This window comes from Cavenderia fasciculata (genome assembly GCF_000203815.1).
Source record: "Cavenderia fasciculata unplaced genomic scaffold Scf_EUAJFUG02HR96I-5, whole genome shotgun sequence".
Taxonomy (NCBI): Eukaryota; Evosea; class Eumycetozoa; order Acytosteliales; family Cavenderiaceae; genus Cavenderia; species Cavenderia fasciculata.
Genome location: NW_004457624.1, coordinates 581314 through 599060, shown reverse-complemented (window position 1 = coordinate 599060; position 17747 = coordinate 581314). Strand labels below are relative to the sequence as shown.

General features: G+C 33.3%; 5 protein-coding genes across 5 annotated transcripts; 3 read left to right on the top strand and 2 right to left on the bottom strand.

Moving 5' to 3' along the window:
• Window positions 1-527: 527 nt before the first annotated feature.
• On the top strand, window positions 528-5117 carry DFA_11246 (bromodomain-containing protein; the record flags this gene model as incomplete). Its single annotated transcript, XM_004350139.1, has 5 exons — window positions 528-1076; window positions 1153-2096; window positions 2391-3447; window positions 3507-3752; window positions 3819-5117. 5 exons carry the CDS (start codon window positions 528-530, stop codon window positions 5115-5117), a joined length of 4095 nt encoding a protein of 1364 aa, XP_004350189.1.
• A 250-nt stretch (window positions 5118-5367) lies between these two features.
• Window positions 5368-6406, bottom strand: cxdA (cytochrome c oxidase subunit IV; the record flags this gene model as incomplete). Its single annotated transcript, XM_004350138.1, has 3 exons — window positions 5368-5740; window positions 6124-6315; window positions 6336-6406. The coding sequence occupies 3 exons, from the start codon at window positions 6404-6406 to the stop codon at window positions 5368-5370; spliced, it is 636 nt and encodes a 211-aa protein (XP_004350188.1).
• Window positions 6407-7655: 1249 nt separating this feature from the next.
• DFA_11244 (uncharacterized protein) lies at window positions 7656-11966 on the bottom strand (the record flags this gene model as incomplete). The annotated part of the gene is made up of 11 exons (XM_004350137.1): window positions 7656-8079; window positions 8189-8555; window positions 8616-9017; window positions 9125-9658; window positions 9760-9789; window positions 9911-10101; window positions 10324-10383; window positions 10652-10765; window positions 10826-11287; window positions 11389-11508; window positions 11785-11966. 11 exons carry the CDS (start codon window positions 11964-11966, stop codon window positions 7656-7658), a joined length of 2886 nt encoding a protein of 961 aa, XP_004350187.1.
• A 945-nt stretch (window positions 11967-12911) lies between these two features.
• DFA_11243 (uncharacterized protein) lies at window positions 12912-13470 on the top strand (the record flags this gene model as incomplete). The annotated part of the gene is made up of 2 exons (XM_004350136.1): window positions 12912-13307; window positions 13465-13470. The coding sequence occupies 2 exons, from the start codon at window positions 12912-12914 to the stop codon at window positions 13468-13470; spliced, it is 402 nt and encodes a 133-aa protein (XP_004350186.1).
• A 1725-nt stretch (window positions 13471-15195) lies between these two features.
• Window positions 15196-17636, top strand: DFA_11242 (uncharacterized protein; the record flags this gene model as incomplete). Its single annotated transcript, XM_004350135.1, has 3 exons — window positions 15196-15943; window positions 16042-16856; window positions 16941-17636. The coding sequence occupies 3 exons, from the start codon at window positions 15196-15198 to the stop codon at window positions 17634-17636; spliced, it is 2259 nt and encodes a 752-aa protein (XP_004350185.1).
• Window positions 17637-17747: the final 111 nt, after the last annotated feature.

Below are 17747 nucleotides of genomic sequence, written 5' to 3'. Positions count from 1 at the left end.
AAAAATGTTGTTCTAGTGCGTTGTATTGTACTCGAGTATCTCATATGTATTCATCAGATAAATAAAAGAGTCAAAGAGACATTCAAAATCATTTAATTAATTAAAAATTTTATAAATATTTTTAATATATATGAGATAAAGAGCAAAATACCAATCATTCTTTCTTTCACTTACATTTCTCTGTGTGTGTGTGTGTGTTTAATACTTATCTGTTTATTATTATTATTTGTATAATATATCATAGTTTAGTTACTATATCTATATATTCATTCTCTCTCTCTCTTTTGGTATTTGTATTGTGTCATTTAAACTTTGAAAGTTAAATTGCGATCAGGAACGACGAAACAAAGACGACGGACTCATTTCATTTCATTTCGTTTGACACTTCTTCAAAGAAAACAAACCACTGTCACTGACACTCAATCATCGATCACTGATCTGATTTTCATTAGACACAAATAGAGATAGAGATATACACTTTAAAGAGTTGGATATATACACATGATATACAAGTAGATATAGATTAGATGACATTCACAAGAAGAAGCAGATCAGCATCGCTGATTGCGGCACTCCAACAATCAGCGCCATCAACCCCTTTATCAGCTAGACGAAGAGGTCAACCATCACAACAACAACAACAAGAGGAAGAAGAAGAGGTTCAAACAGAGGAGGAACAAGTTAGAGATGATAGCGGCGTCGATCAAGATGATGAGCCACATACACAAGAAGACAACAATGAAGAAGAAGAAGAAGAACCATTAGAGATAGAGGATCAGACACAAGAAGAGGAAGAAGAGAAACAACCACAACAACAAGAAGAAGAAGAATATTCAGAATATCATGAAGAGGATGAAGAGGAGGAGGAAGATGAAGCAAGAAAGAAAAAGTTTAATCTTAGACCAAGACGACCAGTCAAGAAACTTTATCAAGATGATTATGATTCAGAAGAGGAAGAAGAGGAAGAAGAACAACAACAACAACGAAGAGTCACAAAGAGATATTCGACTACTACAACGACTCGTAGATCAAATTATGGTAGACAACAACCACAACAACAATCTCCACCTCCAATGGTATGTATAAAGGATAATCTATTGATATGATTGACAATTAACTAACTGTTTAATGATTGATTGATTGTTATGATAGGTACAATCAAGAGCAGGTAGAACTATAAAGAAACCAAGATTCTATCATGATACATTAGAGGAGGAGAGTCATACACCGACTAGAAATGGTAGAAAATCAGATGATGATTCACAATACAATAGTAACCCATACCAACGTGTAATGCGTCAACCAATTAAACGAGAATCAATATCGTCGAATAATAATAATAATAGTAATCTACCAACCACTAGAACAAGAAGTACATCAACTATTGATTTGAATACACTTGATCTTAGTTTAAATGCATTTGGAAAGAGAAAGAGAAAACAACTTGTCGAGGAACAAGAAGAACAAGAAGGTTCAAAACATAGTGATCAAGAGGAAGAAGAAGAAGAAGAAGAAGAAGGTGAAGAAGAAGAGGAAGAAGAGGAGGAAGATATAGATGCGATTAGTGTTGGAGATACAACACCACCATTGGATGAAAATGGTGATTTGGTTGAAAAGAAGAAAACAACGACAAGAGGTGCATCATGGGCACAGAATCTACCACCAACTAACTCTAGAAGAACACGTATTCCAACAAGTAGATATGATCCAACCAAAGAATACCCACCAAAACATTCGGCAAGAGGAGTGTCGGGTGGCAAGATGTACATTCCACCACCACCCCAACGACGAAATGGATCGTCGTCGCGAGACACTGACAATTCCGACAATGAACCAGATACCCCCGTCACTCCAATCAACGGTGTGGCCGGACGATCGTTTGGACCAAAGGGGGGACATATTCCCATGAATTTCAACCTATCCAATCCGAGCAATAATAATAATAATGGTGGTGGCGACATTACCGCGACGGGATCCGAACCACTGCAAATAGATACGACGGTTGGTTTTGACAGTGTCGGTGGGTTGGACGGACACATTCGTCTGCTCAAGGAGATGCTGATGCTTCCATTGGTCTACCCAGAGGTATTCCAAAAGTTTGATATATCGGCACCCAAAGGTGTGCTGTTTTACGGCCCACCAGGCACAGGCAAGACATTGGTTGCACGTGCACTTGTCAACGAGTGCAACAAGATTGCCGGGGGTAATCGCCCCATCTCATTTTTCATGCGAAAGGGTGCGGATTGTCTGAGCAAGTGGGTGGGTGAGGCCGAACGTCAGCTGCGTATCCTGTTTGAGCAGGCCAAGTCGATGCAGCCGTCGATCATCTTTTTCGACGAGATTGACGGGCTGGCACCCGTGCGAAGCAGTCGTCAGGACCAGATCCACAGCTCGCTCGTATCTACTCTGCTCGCATTGATGGACGGGCTCGACTCGCGTGGACAGGTCATTGTGATTGGTGCCACCAACCGAGTCGACTCGATCGACCCCGCGCTCAGACGTCCCGGACGTTTCGACCGCGAGCTCATGTTTTCCCTACCCGACGCATCCGCGCGTAAGCGTATCTTGGAGATCCACACAAAGAGCTGGAAACCTCCCTTGCTCGAATCGACCATTCAAGAGGTGGCAGAGCGTGCATCGGGATACTGCGGTGCAGACATTAAAGCACTCTGTTCCGAGTCAGTCCTCGGTGCACTGCGATCTGCCTACCCCCAGATCTACAGCGGTGACGGCAGCTCCAAGTTTCTGCTCAATGTCAACAGCATCACCGTGCAACGACACAACTTTATCGAATCGATGCGTACTATTGTCCCCACGTCGCGTCGTTCCGTGTCGTCATTCTCGGCTCCACTCTCGTCGACCATCAAACCACTGCTCGAACCCTATCTCAAGAACTTGGTCGATTCCTACGTACCCGCCATCTTTCCCAAATCACAACTCGCCAAACTTACTGTGGCGTCGAAACAACAAACCACCCAACTCGAACAAAACAACCAACTACCGGAAAAGGAAAAGTTTACATTTACAATGACCACCAACTCTATCTATCGTCCTAGACTATTGATTGGTGGAGACAAGGGAATGTGTCAAATACAACTCGCCAATGCATTGTTGTACAACCTCGAAGATTTCCCAACCTTTTCAATCGATATCTGTACCCTACTATCAGATGCATCATCAAAATCAATCGAAGAGTCTTGCTGTAGAATCCTTAGTGAAGCTAAAAAGGTTGCTCCCAGTGTCCTCTATCTTTGCAACATTGACAAGTGGTGGGAAATAACATCACTTGCCAATACTCTCTCTAGTTATCTTCACAATATGGATTCTGATCAACCAATCTTTGTCATTGCTACCATTGAACAACCAAAGGATACAATTCCAACTGATCTCTTGGAAATGTTTAGTACAAAGAAAAAGGGTGTATTTATAATTGATTATCCAAAAGATGTAAGTAACAAGAAACAATGAATATACAAGTACATATATTTACTTTCTATTTATTATAGATTGAATTATTACAATTTTATAGAAATATGTTCAAGGAAATTAAAAGTTCATTATATCAAATCTATCAAAAGAAAATTGAAAAGAAAAGAGAATTGGAAAATTTACCAATCGTACCAATGATGACCGGTGATCAAAGAGATGTTAAACGTGAAGAACATTTATTAAGACAAATTAGAATATTGTTAAGAGAAACACTTTCAAAGATTATTTATGATAGAAGATATGCAATTTTCTTTAGAGATGTTGTAAGTATAAAAACAAAAAAAAAACAACAAAAAAAAGAAATTATTTATTTATTTGTTTTTTTTTAGAATATTGAATTATGTCCAGAATATTATGAATTAATTGAAACACCTATGAGTTTATATAGAGTTTCAAGTAATTTAGAGAATCATCAATATTCATGTCTTTCAGCATTCTTGAATGACATTGATCTTATTGTATTCAATACTATTGAATATTATAATCACCATGATCCAGATGGAATCGATGCTGCCAAATCCATTTCAAGAGCCAAACAATTACAAGATGAAGTATTACAAATGGTTGAACAATTTGATCCAAGTCTTGTTAGTGCTTGTGAAACAATTGCTAAAAAATTACCAAAAAGAAATATCAACAATAATAATAATAATAATAATAATAACGGTAATAGTAATGGTAATAATGTTATGGGTTCACCACCAATCCCTACACCAAAATATAAACATGTAAATAGTGTACAATTATCATCAAGTTTGGCAAAATTAAATGGTAATGGTCCAGAACCAAGAATGGCAACTAGAAGTGCAAGACTCCGTGGTGAAACACCTACCCAAATTACACAGGAAATGATGGATTCATTTTTAAGAAGACCACGTAAAAAGAGAGTCTCTGTTGACAAGGATAAAGAAACTACTCAACAACAACAAAGTCAAGAAGAAACTGATAAAGAAAAAGATGAAAATGAACTCGAAAAGGAAAAAGAAAAAGATGGAGAAGAAAAGAATCAAAATGACGAAACTACTTCCACTGCTACTTCTACAACTACTATTTCTACCACTTCAACTACTTCAACCACTTCTACAACATCTACTTTAATGAATGGAAATGGTATTCATAAGGATCATGATGATAGTCAAGATGAAAAGATGAAAGAAAATGGAAAAGATCATCACGATGAAGATGGTGACAAGAAAATGAGTCAAGACCAAGAAAATGGTGTTGTAGAGGTTGAAGATGAAAATGAAAAGGAGGAAAGAGAGGAAAAGGAAAGAAGAGAGGAAAGAGAAACACAAGAAAGAGAGGAAAAAGAGGCCAAGGAAAAAGAACAACAAGAAGCTGAAACACTTCAAATCGAAGAATGGTACAAAAACTCTCAAATCAATGTTGGCACTGGTGTAGACTTTGATGATGAAGAAACAAATCTCATTACAGATATGGTTAGACAATCAAAATTCAAATCCATCGAGGAATTATTAAGAATCCATTCCGAGTTGTTGGATTTGGTTCGTGAATGTATCGAACAAAGTATTTCCTCCCCACCAACTAGTCCATCAGGTTTTAATGTAATTCAAACTTTTAAAACAATTTTGAGTTCCATTTCAAAATCTACAAAGAATTCAACTTAATAAAAGTAAATAAATCCTAAATATAGATAGGATTATTTAATATTATTATTATTACCAAAATATCACTGCACAGTGTAATTAATCAATTGAATGGTGGGTTTTACAAATAATTTAAAGTTTTTTTCTTCCTATTTATATTTTATATTTATATTATTATTATTATTATTGTTATTATTATTAATGATCCAGATTTGTAATGCTTTTTTTATCATCATCACAAAACATGGGGGAGAGTGTTGATTTGAATTATTTAGTGTTCACCATCATAACGAACGATGACTGGTAATTCTTCAAAGTTGTGTTCTGGGACTGGAAGTGGGAGGATATATTCAAGTGACGAGTCACCATATGAGAGATCGTATTCCTCCAAGAGAGACTTTTCTTGCTCTGGGGATAAGTTGTACTTTTCGACGACGTGCTTGTTGTATTTGATGACAGAGACGTGGAGGAGTGGATCGTCCAACAAGGCATCTGGGATATTGAGATCCTTTGATACTTGGGTTTGTTCGAGCTTGTCATAGAAAGCATCGAAAGCTGGGTTACCTGGGAAGATACCATTTTCGTGGAGTTGTTCGGTTCTCAATTGTCTTTCAGTTGGGAAGAGGAACTTCTTAAAGTAACCTCTATATAATATTATATTGGTATGTAATAAAAGTGGTAATGTGTTAATAATTGTGTTAAAGTTTCAAAGATCTTTCAACTATGTCTGTCTAGATTATTCGATCTAATCTTTGTTGTTGTAGTAAGGAGTTTTTTTGTTGTAGAATGGTCTGACATTGATGATGATCATCATATTTGGTTGATGTTTTCATCTAAATTGTTGGCGGTTTTATCTATCCGTCCGTCTACGTCTATTATCGATTGATCTTGTTTGTTTGTATCTATCTATCTATCTATCCTTCTATCTTGTCAATACATGATTGAATAGTGACTTTTTAAATTCTTCATTATTTATGACCAATTTTCGTTGTGTGATTGTCGCACAGTACAGATTGATCATTCTTGCGCATATCTGCAAATGTAAAGATGCATAATGTCAACTTGTATACAAGATCTAATGCTAATTGAATGAATCTGTTGTCTATGATCAACCACTGTCGTTTTTTGTTGTGAAGTGGTGGAATGAATGAATCGATTGTTCTGATCTGATCTGATTGTTGTCGTTGTTGTCTCTGTTACTACTGCTTTGTTGCTGTTACTTTTGTACTAGACACATACCTTGAACCTTGAACGGCAGCTAATGGTTGGGTAGCTGAGAATACACGAGTAGCAGTACGTAAAAATTGCATCTTCTTTCTTTACTTAATGTATGATGATAAAGTAGTCTAATGATCACCATCATTGAAAACACAGCACACTCAGAGTGTGAGAGGAATGAAAAAAAAAAAAGAAAAACAAAAAAAAAAAAAAAAATACGTTGTGAGGAAAGAGAGGACAGAGATAATGAGGATCTCTTACATCTATTGGCTCTAGAAAGATAAAAGGAAAGAGAGATATTGTTTGTTTTCATTCATGATATTTATTCTTCATCAACCTTTGTAGTTGTAGTATTAGTAAGCAGTAATATATTCAAATGCAAGATAATCTAGAATTCCTTAACAATTTAGAGATAGAGCCCAGCAAACACATCTGTACAAATTGATTGTTTGTTTGTTCAACAAAGCGTGGTACGGTGTCGGTGTCGCGATATCAACCAGAGAGTGTCAAGTGGAAGATCTATAATGGTATCATCCCAATTTGGAGCCGTGACACCGATTGCGTCAACACTAAAACTGAACGGGGTTGGTTGCCAATACGAATCGACAAGCGGTCAGATCCAATTAAGCAAACTTTTATAAAAAAATCTGTTAGCGACATACGTATTGGTGGGCCAATCAAGGCCCCTCCCTTCCATCCTCATCATCCATAACATATGTTACCGCCCCCTCTTCTTGTAAACTTAATGGAGGAGGAGGAGGAGGCTCTTGTGGCATGTGTTCTTCATTATTCATTTTCTAAATCACAACAAGTTAGTTTTCTTTCTTTGTATGTGTCCAAACAAAAGGCACCAAAATGCAGCAGTGCACTTGTAAGAGGAATATAAATTATATTGGGATTTCAAATTACTATATGTCTCCCCAGACATCATTGCTTCCCTTTGCACACCCACCTCCTCCCCCTCACTACCATCCTCCTCATCCTCCTTACCATCCCCCTCCACCCCATTATCCTCCTAACCATCCTCCTAACAATCCACCCGGGGATGGGAGTCCTCTATACCCTGTTGTCCGTGCTCCTTGGAGCCCCGACATACTTGTTTTTGAGGGAAATTTATATCAAAGGATGACCAATGTCCAGGCTACAAGCAGTCCACAGTCCAATCCTCAGCAAAGTGATATGTAAAAACTAATTATTAAAAAGTATTCTTTTTAAATTAATAAATTGATTTGGAGTATATAGATTCAATAACATGGTTGTGAAAGATTTGTTGAATATGAGAGAAAGTACGATCCATGACAGAGGATATTTATTTTAATTAATTTAATTTATTTATTAATTTTATTGATTATCTAATTTTGACATGGAGATTGATTCACGATTTAATATCAAGTGTCTCTTAAATCTCTTAATACCATAAAAGGCGATGATTGATAAAACTACAGCTCCAACTATTCCAACAACTATTCCAGTAATCATCTTCCATCTATCGTTTGAATCTTCATTGTCACATTGACTACCACTATTGTTGGTGTCTACAATCAATGCACTGAAATCTGGATCGAGGATACACTCTTGACATTGTGGAAATAGAATTCCAATCTTGACAATTGATTGTTCATCGTTGATCGGTGTTGATGATATGAGTTGAGTTGGTGAATAGGTTGGTCTTCCATCAGACATTGCAACATCAATGAATCGACCGTTGAATTGGATACCGTCTTTGACTACTCTGAGATATTGCAACGATGATAATGAATCATAACTAAATGTTGAGATATCTTTGTCGATACAATCATATTGGATAGATTGGTTGTTGTTGATCAATGTTTTGGAATACAACTCGAAGTGTTGATAGGTTTGATGAATATTGCCATTTGCTGATATTGACCTCTAGTTTGATAGAGTTGGGGTTGATTAATAGTTGTTGTCCTCCAAATTCAACCGTTCTTGCAAGTGTAGAGAATGATATTGTTGATTGTACTTGGGCTGGTTGGTATGATGTTGAAGAGGATAAAGTAGTATTCAATTGATAGTTGATAATAGTGGTTTGATTATTATTGATGGTGGATGCATTTACATTCCAAGTGTAATTGGATATAAATAGCTCCTTGATAACTTGATCATCTAAATCCAATTCTTGAACTGAAAATATTTCAAATAGAAAATCAAAGTCAAGTCCATCAACATCAAATGATACTGTTGGATCGGTTGTATTGGGTGTGATTGTTGTGTTGATATCTGCAAATAATAATAAAATAATTAATTTAATTATTTAAATATTTATCTTTTAATACATACATTTTGTCAAGCAATTATCAATAACACTGTAACCATCTTGACATTGACATTTGCCATTATCATCACAATATCCATGACCATAACAATTAAATGTAATCTTTTCACATTCTGATTTTGATATTGGTTGTGATGGTTGTGACGGAGATTGAAGATTTAATATATCTTTTGCCATTGTATTTAAATGATTATTCAATTTCAGTTGAACAGAAGCTAATCCAAATGATGGTTGTTGATCAAGTATACAATTGATTTGGAATTGTGATACTGATTCAACAACACATTCGATTGTATTGTTAATCATGATTGATACATTTGAAATGAGGGATGGACCAAAATCACCATTCAACTCAACATTCTTATTGTTTGTTGAGTTATAATTTCCTGAACTGATAATTGGGTATGCTATTTAATAATAAATGTTATGGTTAGGATTATAAATAAATATAAATAATAAAATAGTTAATATATTAATTGGTGATTGAATAGTTTAATTAATTAAAATTACATACGTTTTGAACAATTATTATAAAATGAATTACTATTACATAAACATATACCATCAACATCACATTTTCCATTCCCATGACAATTGTTGGTTGATTGTTGACAGAGATAGGCAAATGAATAAAATGTAAATGACTTTTGTGAAGCTGTGTATGAGTTTGAAACTATTAATTGATGATCTCCACTCGATAAAAGAGGTGTTGTACATTGAAATTGGGTTGAAGAAGTATTTGTTAGATTGGTACATGCAACACTATTTTGATTATCAATTGTCACTGTGTGATTAAAATATGAGTTAAATAGCAAAATCAAATTGAAGGTGATGTTGTTTTTGATTTGTAAACTAGTCAGTTGTCCAATAGTGATATCACCATTGACCATCATCATCTGAACGATGTGTGGATTCAAATTGATTGTAACTTGAGTTGGAATAGATGGTATTGTTGAACCCCCCAAATATGCAAATGCCAAATCTTTGTTTGGTATTACTGGGACGATAGAATAATTTGATTGTCTATATCCATATCCAATGTTGTTACCTATATATATATATATATATATAGGTTATTTATAAAAATGTAATTAATTTAATTAATCATTAGCTCCTAGTTGAATCTATGATAGATAGTAGTTTACATACCTTTAATATTAGCAATATTCTGATTGGTAACTAAAAGATTATTTTTGTTACTAATAGTAACTTTTTTAAATAATTTGAGAATAATAATAATAAGTATGACAAGTACTAAAACCAACGACGTTGATAGATAGATAGATATATAGATACAAACCATTACAACTAAAACCCGGAGGTACCACTAAATCTGTTTTGACAACATGACTCTCTGAAGGATCCTTGTAACACCAGACACAATCTGGAAGTAATGTAACTGAAGTGTTTCGGATGTCCAAATCAGTTATGCCACAAAATGGTTCAGTAATGGGGCCATTGAAGTTAAAGTTATTATCAAGATGCAAATATCTAAAAAAGGATGGAAAGTTTGTAGTTGGGAAGTTCTGGATGTTATTATGACTCAACTCTCTTGGAAAATAAAATAAATTATTATAAGATTAGTATTTCATTATTGACAACAAAATATATGAGTAACATTATCAATCATACAGATCATTCAATTGTGGAGGGATGGATGAAAACGAGGTAAGTCCCATTCCGAGCATCCGTAAAGTATCAAGGTTTGAATACAATGAAGAACTAGAACCACCAGGATATGGGAATACTGTCGATTGATATCCAGTGATCGCTCTTTTGGTTATAAAAGTCACAACAATAAATAATAAATGAATTGGTATTAATAAAAGTGTTATATGTATATCAATCTATCTATCTATATATTTATAGATAAATATAAATCTTACATTTCGTATATATTGGATGGATTTCCGATTGTTAAATGGCACTGGGAGTTGTTAAAGATAGGACTGTAACAATGTCTACATATGTTTGTAAAAATAAATTAAATTAATATTAATATTGGGAGACTTGATGTTAATATTCTTCAAAACACACTTACACTACCGGTCTTTGGTTCGAAGGTATTTTGGTATCTTTTGGATTAAAGTAGACAGTGGTATTTGATCCTGGAAGAATGGTGATGAATCTAAGTAGAATGATTATTATTATTAGTCTTTATAGAATAATTTTAAATTATAGTGTAGCTATGTTTATGATAGATCTATAAACTTACAACTCAAAGAGCTTTGGAAATGATCGAGCGGTTACATTGATACGATGTGATCCATAGGTACAATTGGAATAAAACTCATAGGAAAGGAGAGAAGGAAAGAAGAGAGAATCGTCTATCGTAATCGATGAAACTGGCAATCGAATATCGATTGATTGAATACTGACAGAGTTGTTTAAAAATGTACGAGGTACACTTAATGGTTGGTCGAGGGTTATGCCCAAATTCATAAGATCGGGAAAGTTATTAAAATCGTTTGGAATGTAACTGATCGATGTATCATTGGATATTAGAACTTGGTATAACCTTTTAGCAGATTTAAGCAACTCTAACAGATTGATTGACCGATTGATAACACCTCCTTGACCAATATTGAAATTGACAAATCTTAGAGCAGGCATCGATAATGTCGTCAAAGAAGTTGATGGGTTGCCACCATCTGTAAAATTATATGATTTGAAATACCTAAAGAAATAATTAAAGAAAAGAAAGAAAGAAAGAAAGAAAGAAAGAAATTGCAATTTGAGTGTGAGTGATATATCTATATATATTTCTTTCGCACATACACTTCAACGATACGATATTGTCCATCAAATGTGCTGTTTCGACAAACAAATCTTGCAAATGAGTAGTTTGGTCCTTGATCACAGAGAGACTGATTTTGTGGTAGTGGTAGTCCATATTGTCTAAATAACAAAAAGAGAAGAGTGTTTGTTAGCTATCTAATTTGGTCGGATAAAAAAAAAAGAATAATAATTATAATTATTATTATACCTTATTAAAAAAATAGCTGATTGAACTTCGATATATATAATATACAGTATCGATATAATAGATAGATAAATAATAGATAGATAGAATAATTGAAAGAAAATAATGTTTGTTAGTTGGTGGTTAGTTACCCAATTTGGTTGGTTGGTTGGTTGGGTTAGTTATATTAAACTCATATAAGAATACAATACATACGTTCATCATCAGGAATAGTTTGTTGTTGTTGTGCATTTGTTAGTGAAATATGATAATGACAACATAGTAGTAGTGTCACTATCGTCATCACTAGATAGTAACGGTTGCTACTACTACGACTGTACCGAGTAGTCTCGAACCTAAACATACTTCTACTATTATTATTATTGTTATTCATGTTTTATAACTTAACTTCAATATCACAATAATGCTGATGATGATCAAAGAAGTAAGTAATGGTGTTGCCATGGTGGATATCGGGCCACAAAATATCAAGGAACGGACTAGAAAATCATAGTGAACGGGTTGGGTTTAAACTAAAATATTAGATATTTAGTGGTTCGATATCAGATCTATAATTCACTGTTTAAAAAAAATCCCTAAATGACTATTATTTATTTATTTATTATTCTTTATACGTTCATCATCAGGAATAGTTTGTTGCTGTGCATTTGATAATGAAATATAACATAATAGTAGTAGTAGTAGTGTCACTATTATTAATACGACAAACCAGTGACTACCCCTAGTAGTACTGCGAGTATTCTCTAACTTGAATCTACTATTATTCATTTTACTACTTACTTTACTTTACTTTACATTTTAAAATGTGGTGTTGGTTGTTTCACCATTGGTTGATTGACGAAGATGATTATAATCTATCTAACTTGACTGGCACCTATTAAATCTTTTCCTTCTTTAGCCGTCGTATCTTGATATTGTTATTTATCATAGTAACCCATGGTCGCATTATATATCTTTAGGTATAAACATAAAAAAAATTTTAGTTGATAGATTCATTCAACAATTAAATCCCCACCACCGCGACGATTCATGATTTTAATATTATTAAAGTAATTAATTGATTATTTGTTATTTATTTTATTATTTTGTACTGGGTTTGGTGTTAGGGATGGTATCGGTTGAGTTGGACAACCATTCCATATTTTTTTTCCTTTTTGGGATCAAAAGCATGCTCGACATCGGGATCTTGATCACAAAATTTCTTTTTTTTTTTTTCTTATTTTTGATTCGAGACAACCAAAATTGATGTTCATATTTTCTATTGATTCACTCACCAACACAACACAACAAATAATATATATTTATATATTCACAAGTCATGAAGTATCAACAAGCCCTATTATTTTTAGTTTTACTGGTCGTCACTTGTGTGATGGCACTCCCAAGTGGAATGAATATGCTACCACCTCCTCTTACTATCCCCCGCCCCTATATCACCCTCACTTGCGATGATGTCGCAGTTAAATGTATCAAATACAATCCCTTCAATACTGGGAACTGGCCATCTCCCGGAACATGTGCAAACTCATTTGCTGACAAAAATGGCACCCTCTGTAGTCAAGGAAGATCATGCGATATTATATTAATGGCTGCTGTTGATAGCTGCATAGAATCATTCCGTCGGGTATCTCTGGACGCTGGAAGTAGCTACCCGATCCCCGTTTCTATCCAACGTTGTATTTATTTGGTTGCTGCAAACTTTGGATGTGAAAATGTCTGATCGAAATAAACAATTCCAGTCCAAAGCGTCACTGTTCTGTATCGCTTGTCATGAAATTTGAATTACATATTTTATTTTAAATATGAATAAGAAATTATATATTTATTATTCTTTTTAATATTAATATCTTTTAATATTATTATTATTATAGTTATAATAATTAATACTGTAAGTAATATCCTCTCGATAAATTATTTGTTATTTATTTTAGTTATTATTTTTTATTTGTTCTTGTGTTGACCCAATCTGATATAGTGATAGAGATGATGAAGAGGATGAGGATGATGATGATTGCTTGATTGAATATTTAATACGTTTGTATTATATTATATTATTCATTCTGCTCAACAAATTGCAATGGTGGCTGTACCGTGACACATTGCTCCTTTGGCATAGTTTTTTTTTATCCAACTCACTAAAGTGATCACTAGTACCATGTATAGAGCTAGACCAAACATATTTTATTTTCTTTCAACCAAAGTTCATAATAGTATGCAATCCGTATAAATTTATCTTTTTTTTTGAAATTTGTTAGTACTACTAACCAATAATAATAAGCTCTTTTTGATGATGAAATTGAATCTTATTCACCAACCTATTTCTGTAACTGAATCTAAAGAGCATACAATGATTAGAGAGATTCTGATCGTCGTCGTCATGTGGTGATACTCATTGTAATTGTCGGTGCTGCATTGTCTTACAGTTTCCTAAACGGGAGTTTTTCGGTTTTTTTTTTCGAACCATGACGACAAGGTCGGATCTTCAGACCGACCCCTGTAACTCACACTTTAGCATTAGTAGACCTCAAAGAGGCAGTAGTTTTAAAACAACGACAACTTCTTCTTTTTAAAACCCATTCATTATAATGAGAGATCTATTGTCTTTTTGTAATATATAATATAAGAGAGTGATATATCACATAAATAATACTAATTTTTTTAAATGTATGTATAGTATGTTTATGTCTTCAATAAATTTTTAGACAAAAGAACCAAACACACAAATATCCCTCTCTCCCTACCTCTCACTTGTTCGCGAACTATTTTAAATTTAATTTATTTTTTTTAAAAAAGACAAGTACAGTGAGGAGACACGCCCTATTTTTCTTTTGAACATCACACTAAACCATTAGGTTTTATTATCTCTTCCACTTTAAGTTTAATTTATCATTCACACCACCTCACTCAGTACCAGGACATACACAGTCTTCGAAGTGGATCAAAAAGAATCATCATCAACACACAGTCAATCGCGAATCAATACGCAAACTCACAATTCTCGGTGCACCACCACTTCACTTTTTTTCGTTACACACCACACCTTCTCTCTCTATAACCCTTAGCTTCTTCTTCTGGTTCGAAATTTAAAAATCACTATAAACCGAAAGAATAGGCAACAACAAACAGACAGACACTGACACAACGAGAGACATCAAAGATTTATATATAAATTATATTATTATTATTATAATTTATAAATATAATTATTCATTCAAGTTTTAAATATCTTTATTTTTTGAAAAGATTATTTTAAATCTAGTAATTTCACAGCAGCCAGCTCACACATATATATGTTTTTAAAAATAGATAGATAGATAGATAGATTTATTTCATTATATAATCCATTCATTCATCTTTTTATATATATATATCATTATTTATTTATTTATTTATTACCCTTAAAACTTAAAACCTAAAACCTAAAACCTAAAACTCGATATCTAATTTAAATATTTCCTCTTTTATTATTTTAAAAAAAAAAATCTAATAATAATAATAATAATAATAATTTCCACCATACTCAACTTTACCAACCAAATAAATATAATATTAATATAAATATAATAATACTAATAATAATATAATAATACTAAAAAAAAAGAATGGTGGACTCTTACCCCAACAATAATAATAACAATAATCAAAAAGAAGAAGAAGGAGAAAATAATGATAACCCAGGAGAATTGAAAGATAGCACAGAATATCTCATTAATGAGGAAGAGGAAAGTGTTGAAGAAGAATTCAAGTCCCCTCTTGTTCAAAAAAAGAGTAGTGTATCTGAAATAACTCATAATACAAATAATAATAATAACGATAACGATAATAATAATAATGACAGTCGAGAGGATAAGAATACAACCACCATAATAGAAAATAATATTACTCCTATACCATCTATTACAACTACCAATACAAATGAAAATGGTAATAATGATGATGATAAAGATAAAGTAGAAAAGATAGATACACCTTCTACAAAAAGACTAAAAGCATCACAGTCATCACTTGGTAGCAGCAAGATAATTCATTCGGTTGAAATATCTATCAATGAATTAAACTCATTGTCTCATTCACATGCTTCCTCTTCTTCTTTAACTGATTCTACTTCTTCAAATGAAATGAAGGATGTTAAAGGAGAGGAAGGAGAAGGAGAAGGAGATGAAGAAGAAGAAGAGTATAATACATCTGCACCATTATCACCAATTATTAATATATCTACAACTCCTGCTGAGAATAATGAAATAACCAAGAATAATAATAACAATAATAATATTAATGATAATTCTTTAATATCTTCTACTACTACAACTACATCTACTTCCATAAATCAATCAACTCCAAATAATAATGGTACTTTATTTATTTATTTATTGTTTATTTATCTAAGACCCTATCTATTTTTAAAATGAAGTGTAAATATTAACTTTTATCTTTATCTCTTTTTATAGAAGATACCAAGAAGAATAAATCATCATCTAAATTGGAAGAATTTAATGAAGATGATGAAGAAGATAACCAATATTTGAATAGAAATGGAATAATATATGAACCAAAATCAACAGCCATTGAAATGCATTATGATGAACCAGTTAGAAAGAAAGATACATATGATGTTGACAAATATTTAGATTATAGAAATGATCATTTACCAGGTCGTTCAAGTGGTACAACTACACCTGGCGGAGATAATAATGATAATGATAAAGATGATGATACAACATTTTCAGCAACAAGACAAACGATTGACCCAGAATTGGGTAATATTAATGATGTCTATGAAGAACAAAGACGTGGACAAGAGGCAAAGAAAAAGAGTCGGTGGGCATATTTCAAATACTTGTACAAAAAGAACGAGTATCGGTGGGATATCAAGAACAACGTTAGGTTCTATTTGGCTGCACAGTTTATCACACGTATTGGTTTTGTAGCCAAATTCTTTTTATATTTAACGTTGGGACTCATTTCGATGGTGGCGGCCGTCGACAAGAAGCGTGATCCATTGGGTCCAGCTGCAGCTTTTGAAGAGTTGCAAGAGATGCTCAGTAGTGGTTTCATCTTCCTTTTGGTTATTGGACTTTGGTGTTATGGATGTTGGGGTGTCTTTTATGTCATCTTTGATATCGATCAATTGGGCCGTGCGTCGGCTGGTGCCATTCTCAAGAGATTTGGTCGTATCTTTTCTTCAGGCTTTTATTTTGTTTTAGGTGTCAATGCCATTCAAGTTTTATCTCATACTAGAGGTGATAAAGAAGGTACTGAACAGGTAAGTCATAAACAAAATAGAATAGATAACCAAACAAAATCTATCATTTCTAACTATTATTTATTTTTCTTTTTTTTTCTTTAGATATTAACATTATTATACAAAAATATAGTTGGTAAAATTATAGTTTGTGTATTGGGTGTAACATTTTTTGTAGTATCAATTGTTTATTTGTTCTATTTCATCGTACCAAACAAATTCAAGAGAGAATTGTCAACGGAAAGAATGACGCGCCCACTATACTATACGTCGTTGGGATTTGCTAGAATTGGAGCTGTTGGTAGATCAATGTTTTTTGGTGCATTTGGAGGTGTTTTAATCAAGGCTGTTCATGACATTAACCAGGGAGAAGAGGGTGATACCACTCTTCTTGGTTTCCAAGGTGTATTTAGAAGCATTGCCAAATTCAACTATACTCTATTGTTTTTCATTGCATCGTTGATCGTAGTCTACGCCTTTTGGTGTCTATGGCTTGTATTCTTTAGAAGACTGCCAGCTCACAAGGATGCCAAGATTGCTCGTCAAGTTTTAGGAACAAAGATCAACCAAAACTTTATCTTTAATGGTATTCTCCTTCGTATCCAAAGATCAGGTAGCATTAATTTAGATGATATCGTTGATGATCCAAATCTTACAAACAAAACAAATGAAATTGCTCTCAAAGAAGAAGAAGAAATGAAACATCAAGAAGAAATGAATCATAATAATAATAATAATGAACAAAATCAATTATCAAATTCATCCATTTTAACATCTTCAACAACAACTACGCCAAATTAAATACTGTAATAAAGTTTTAATATTTATCATATTACTTGAGGTTTCATATTCTTATTGTTTAATATTGGTAATATTTATTTTGAAATTATTATTAATGTGATCTTGAAAAGA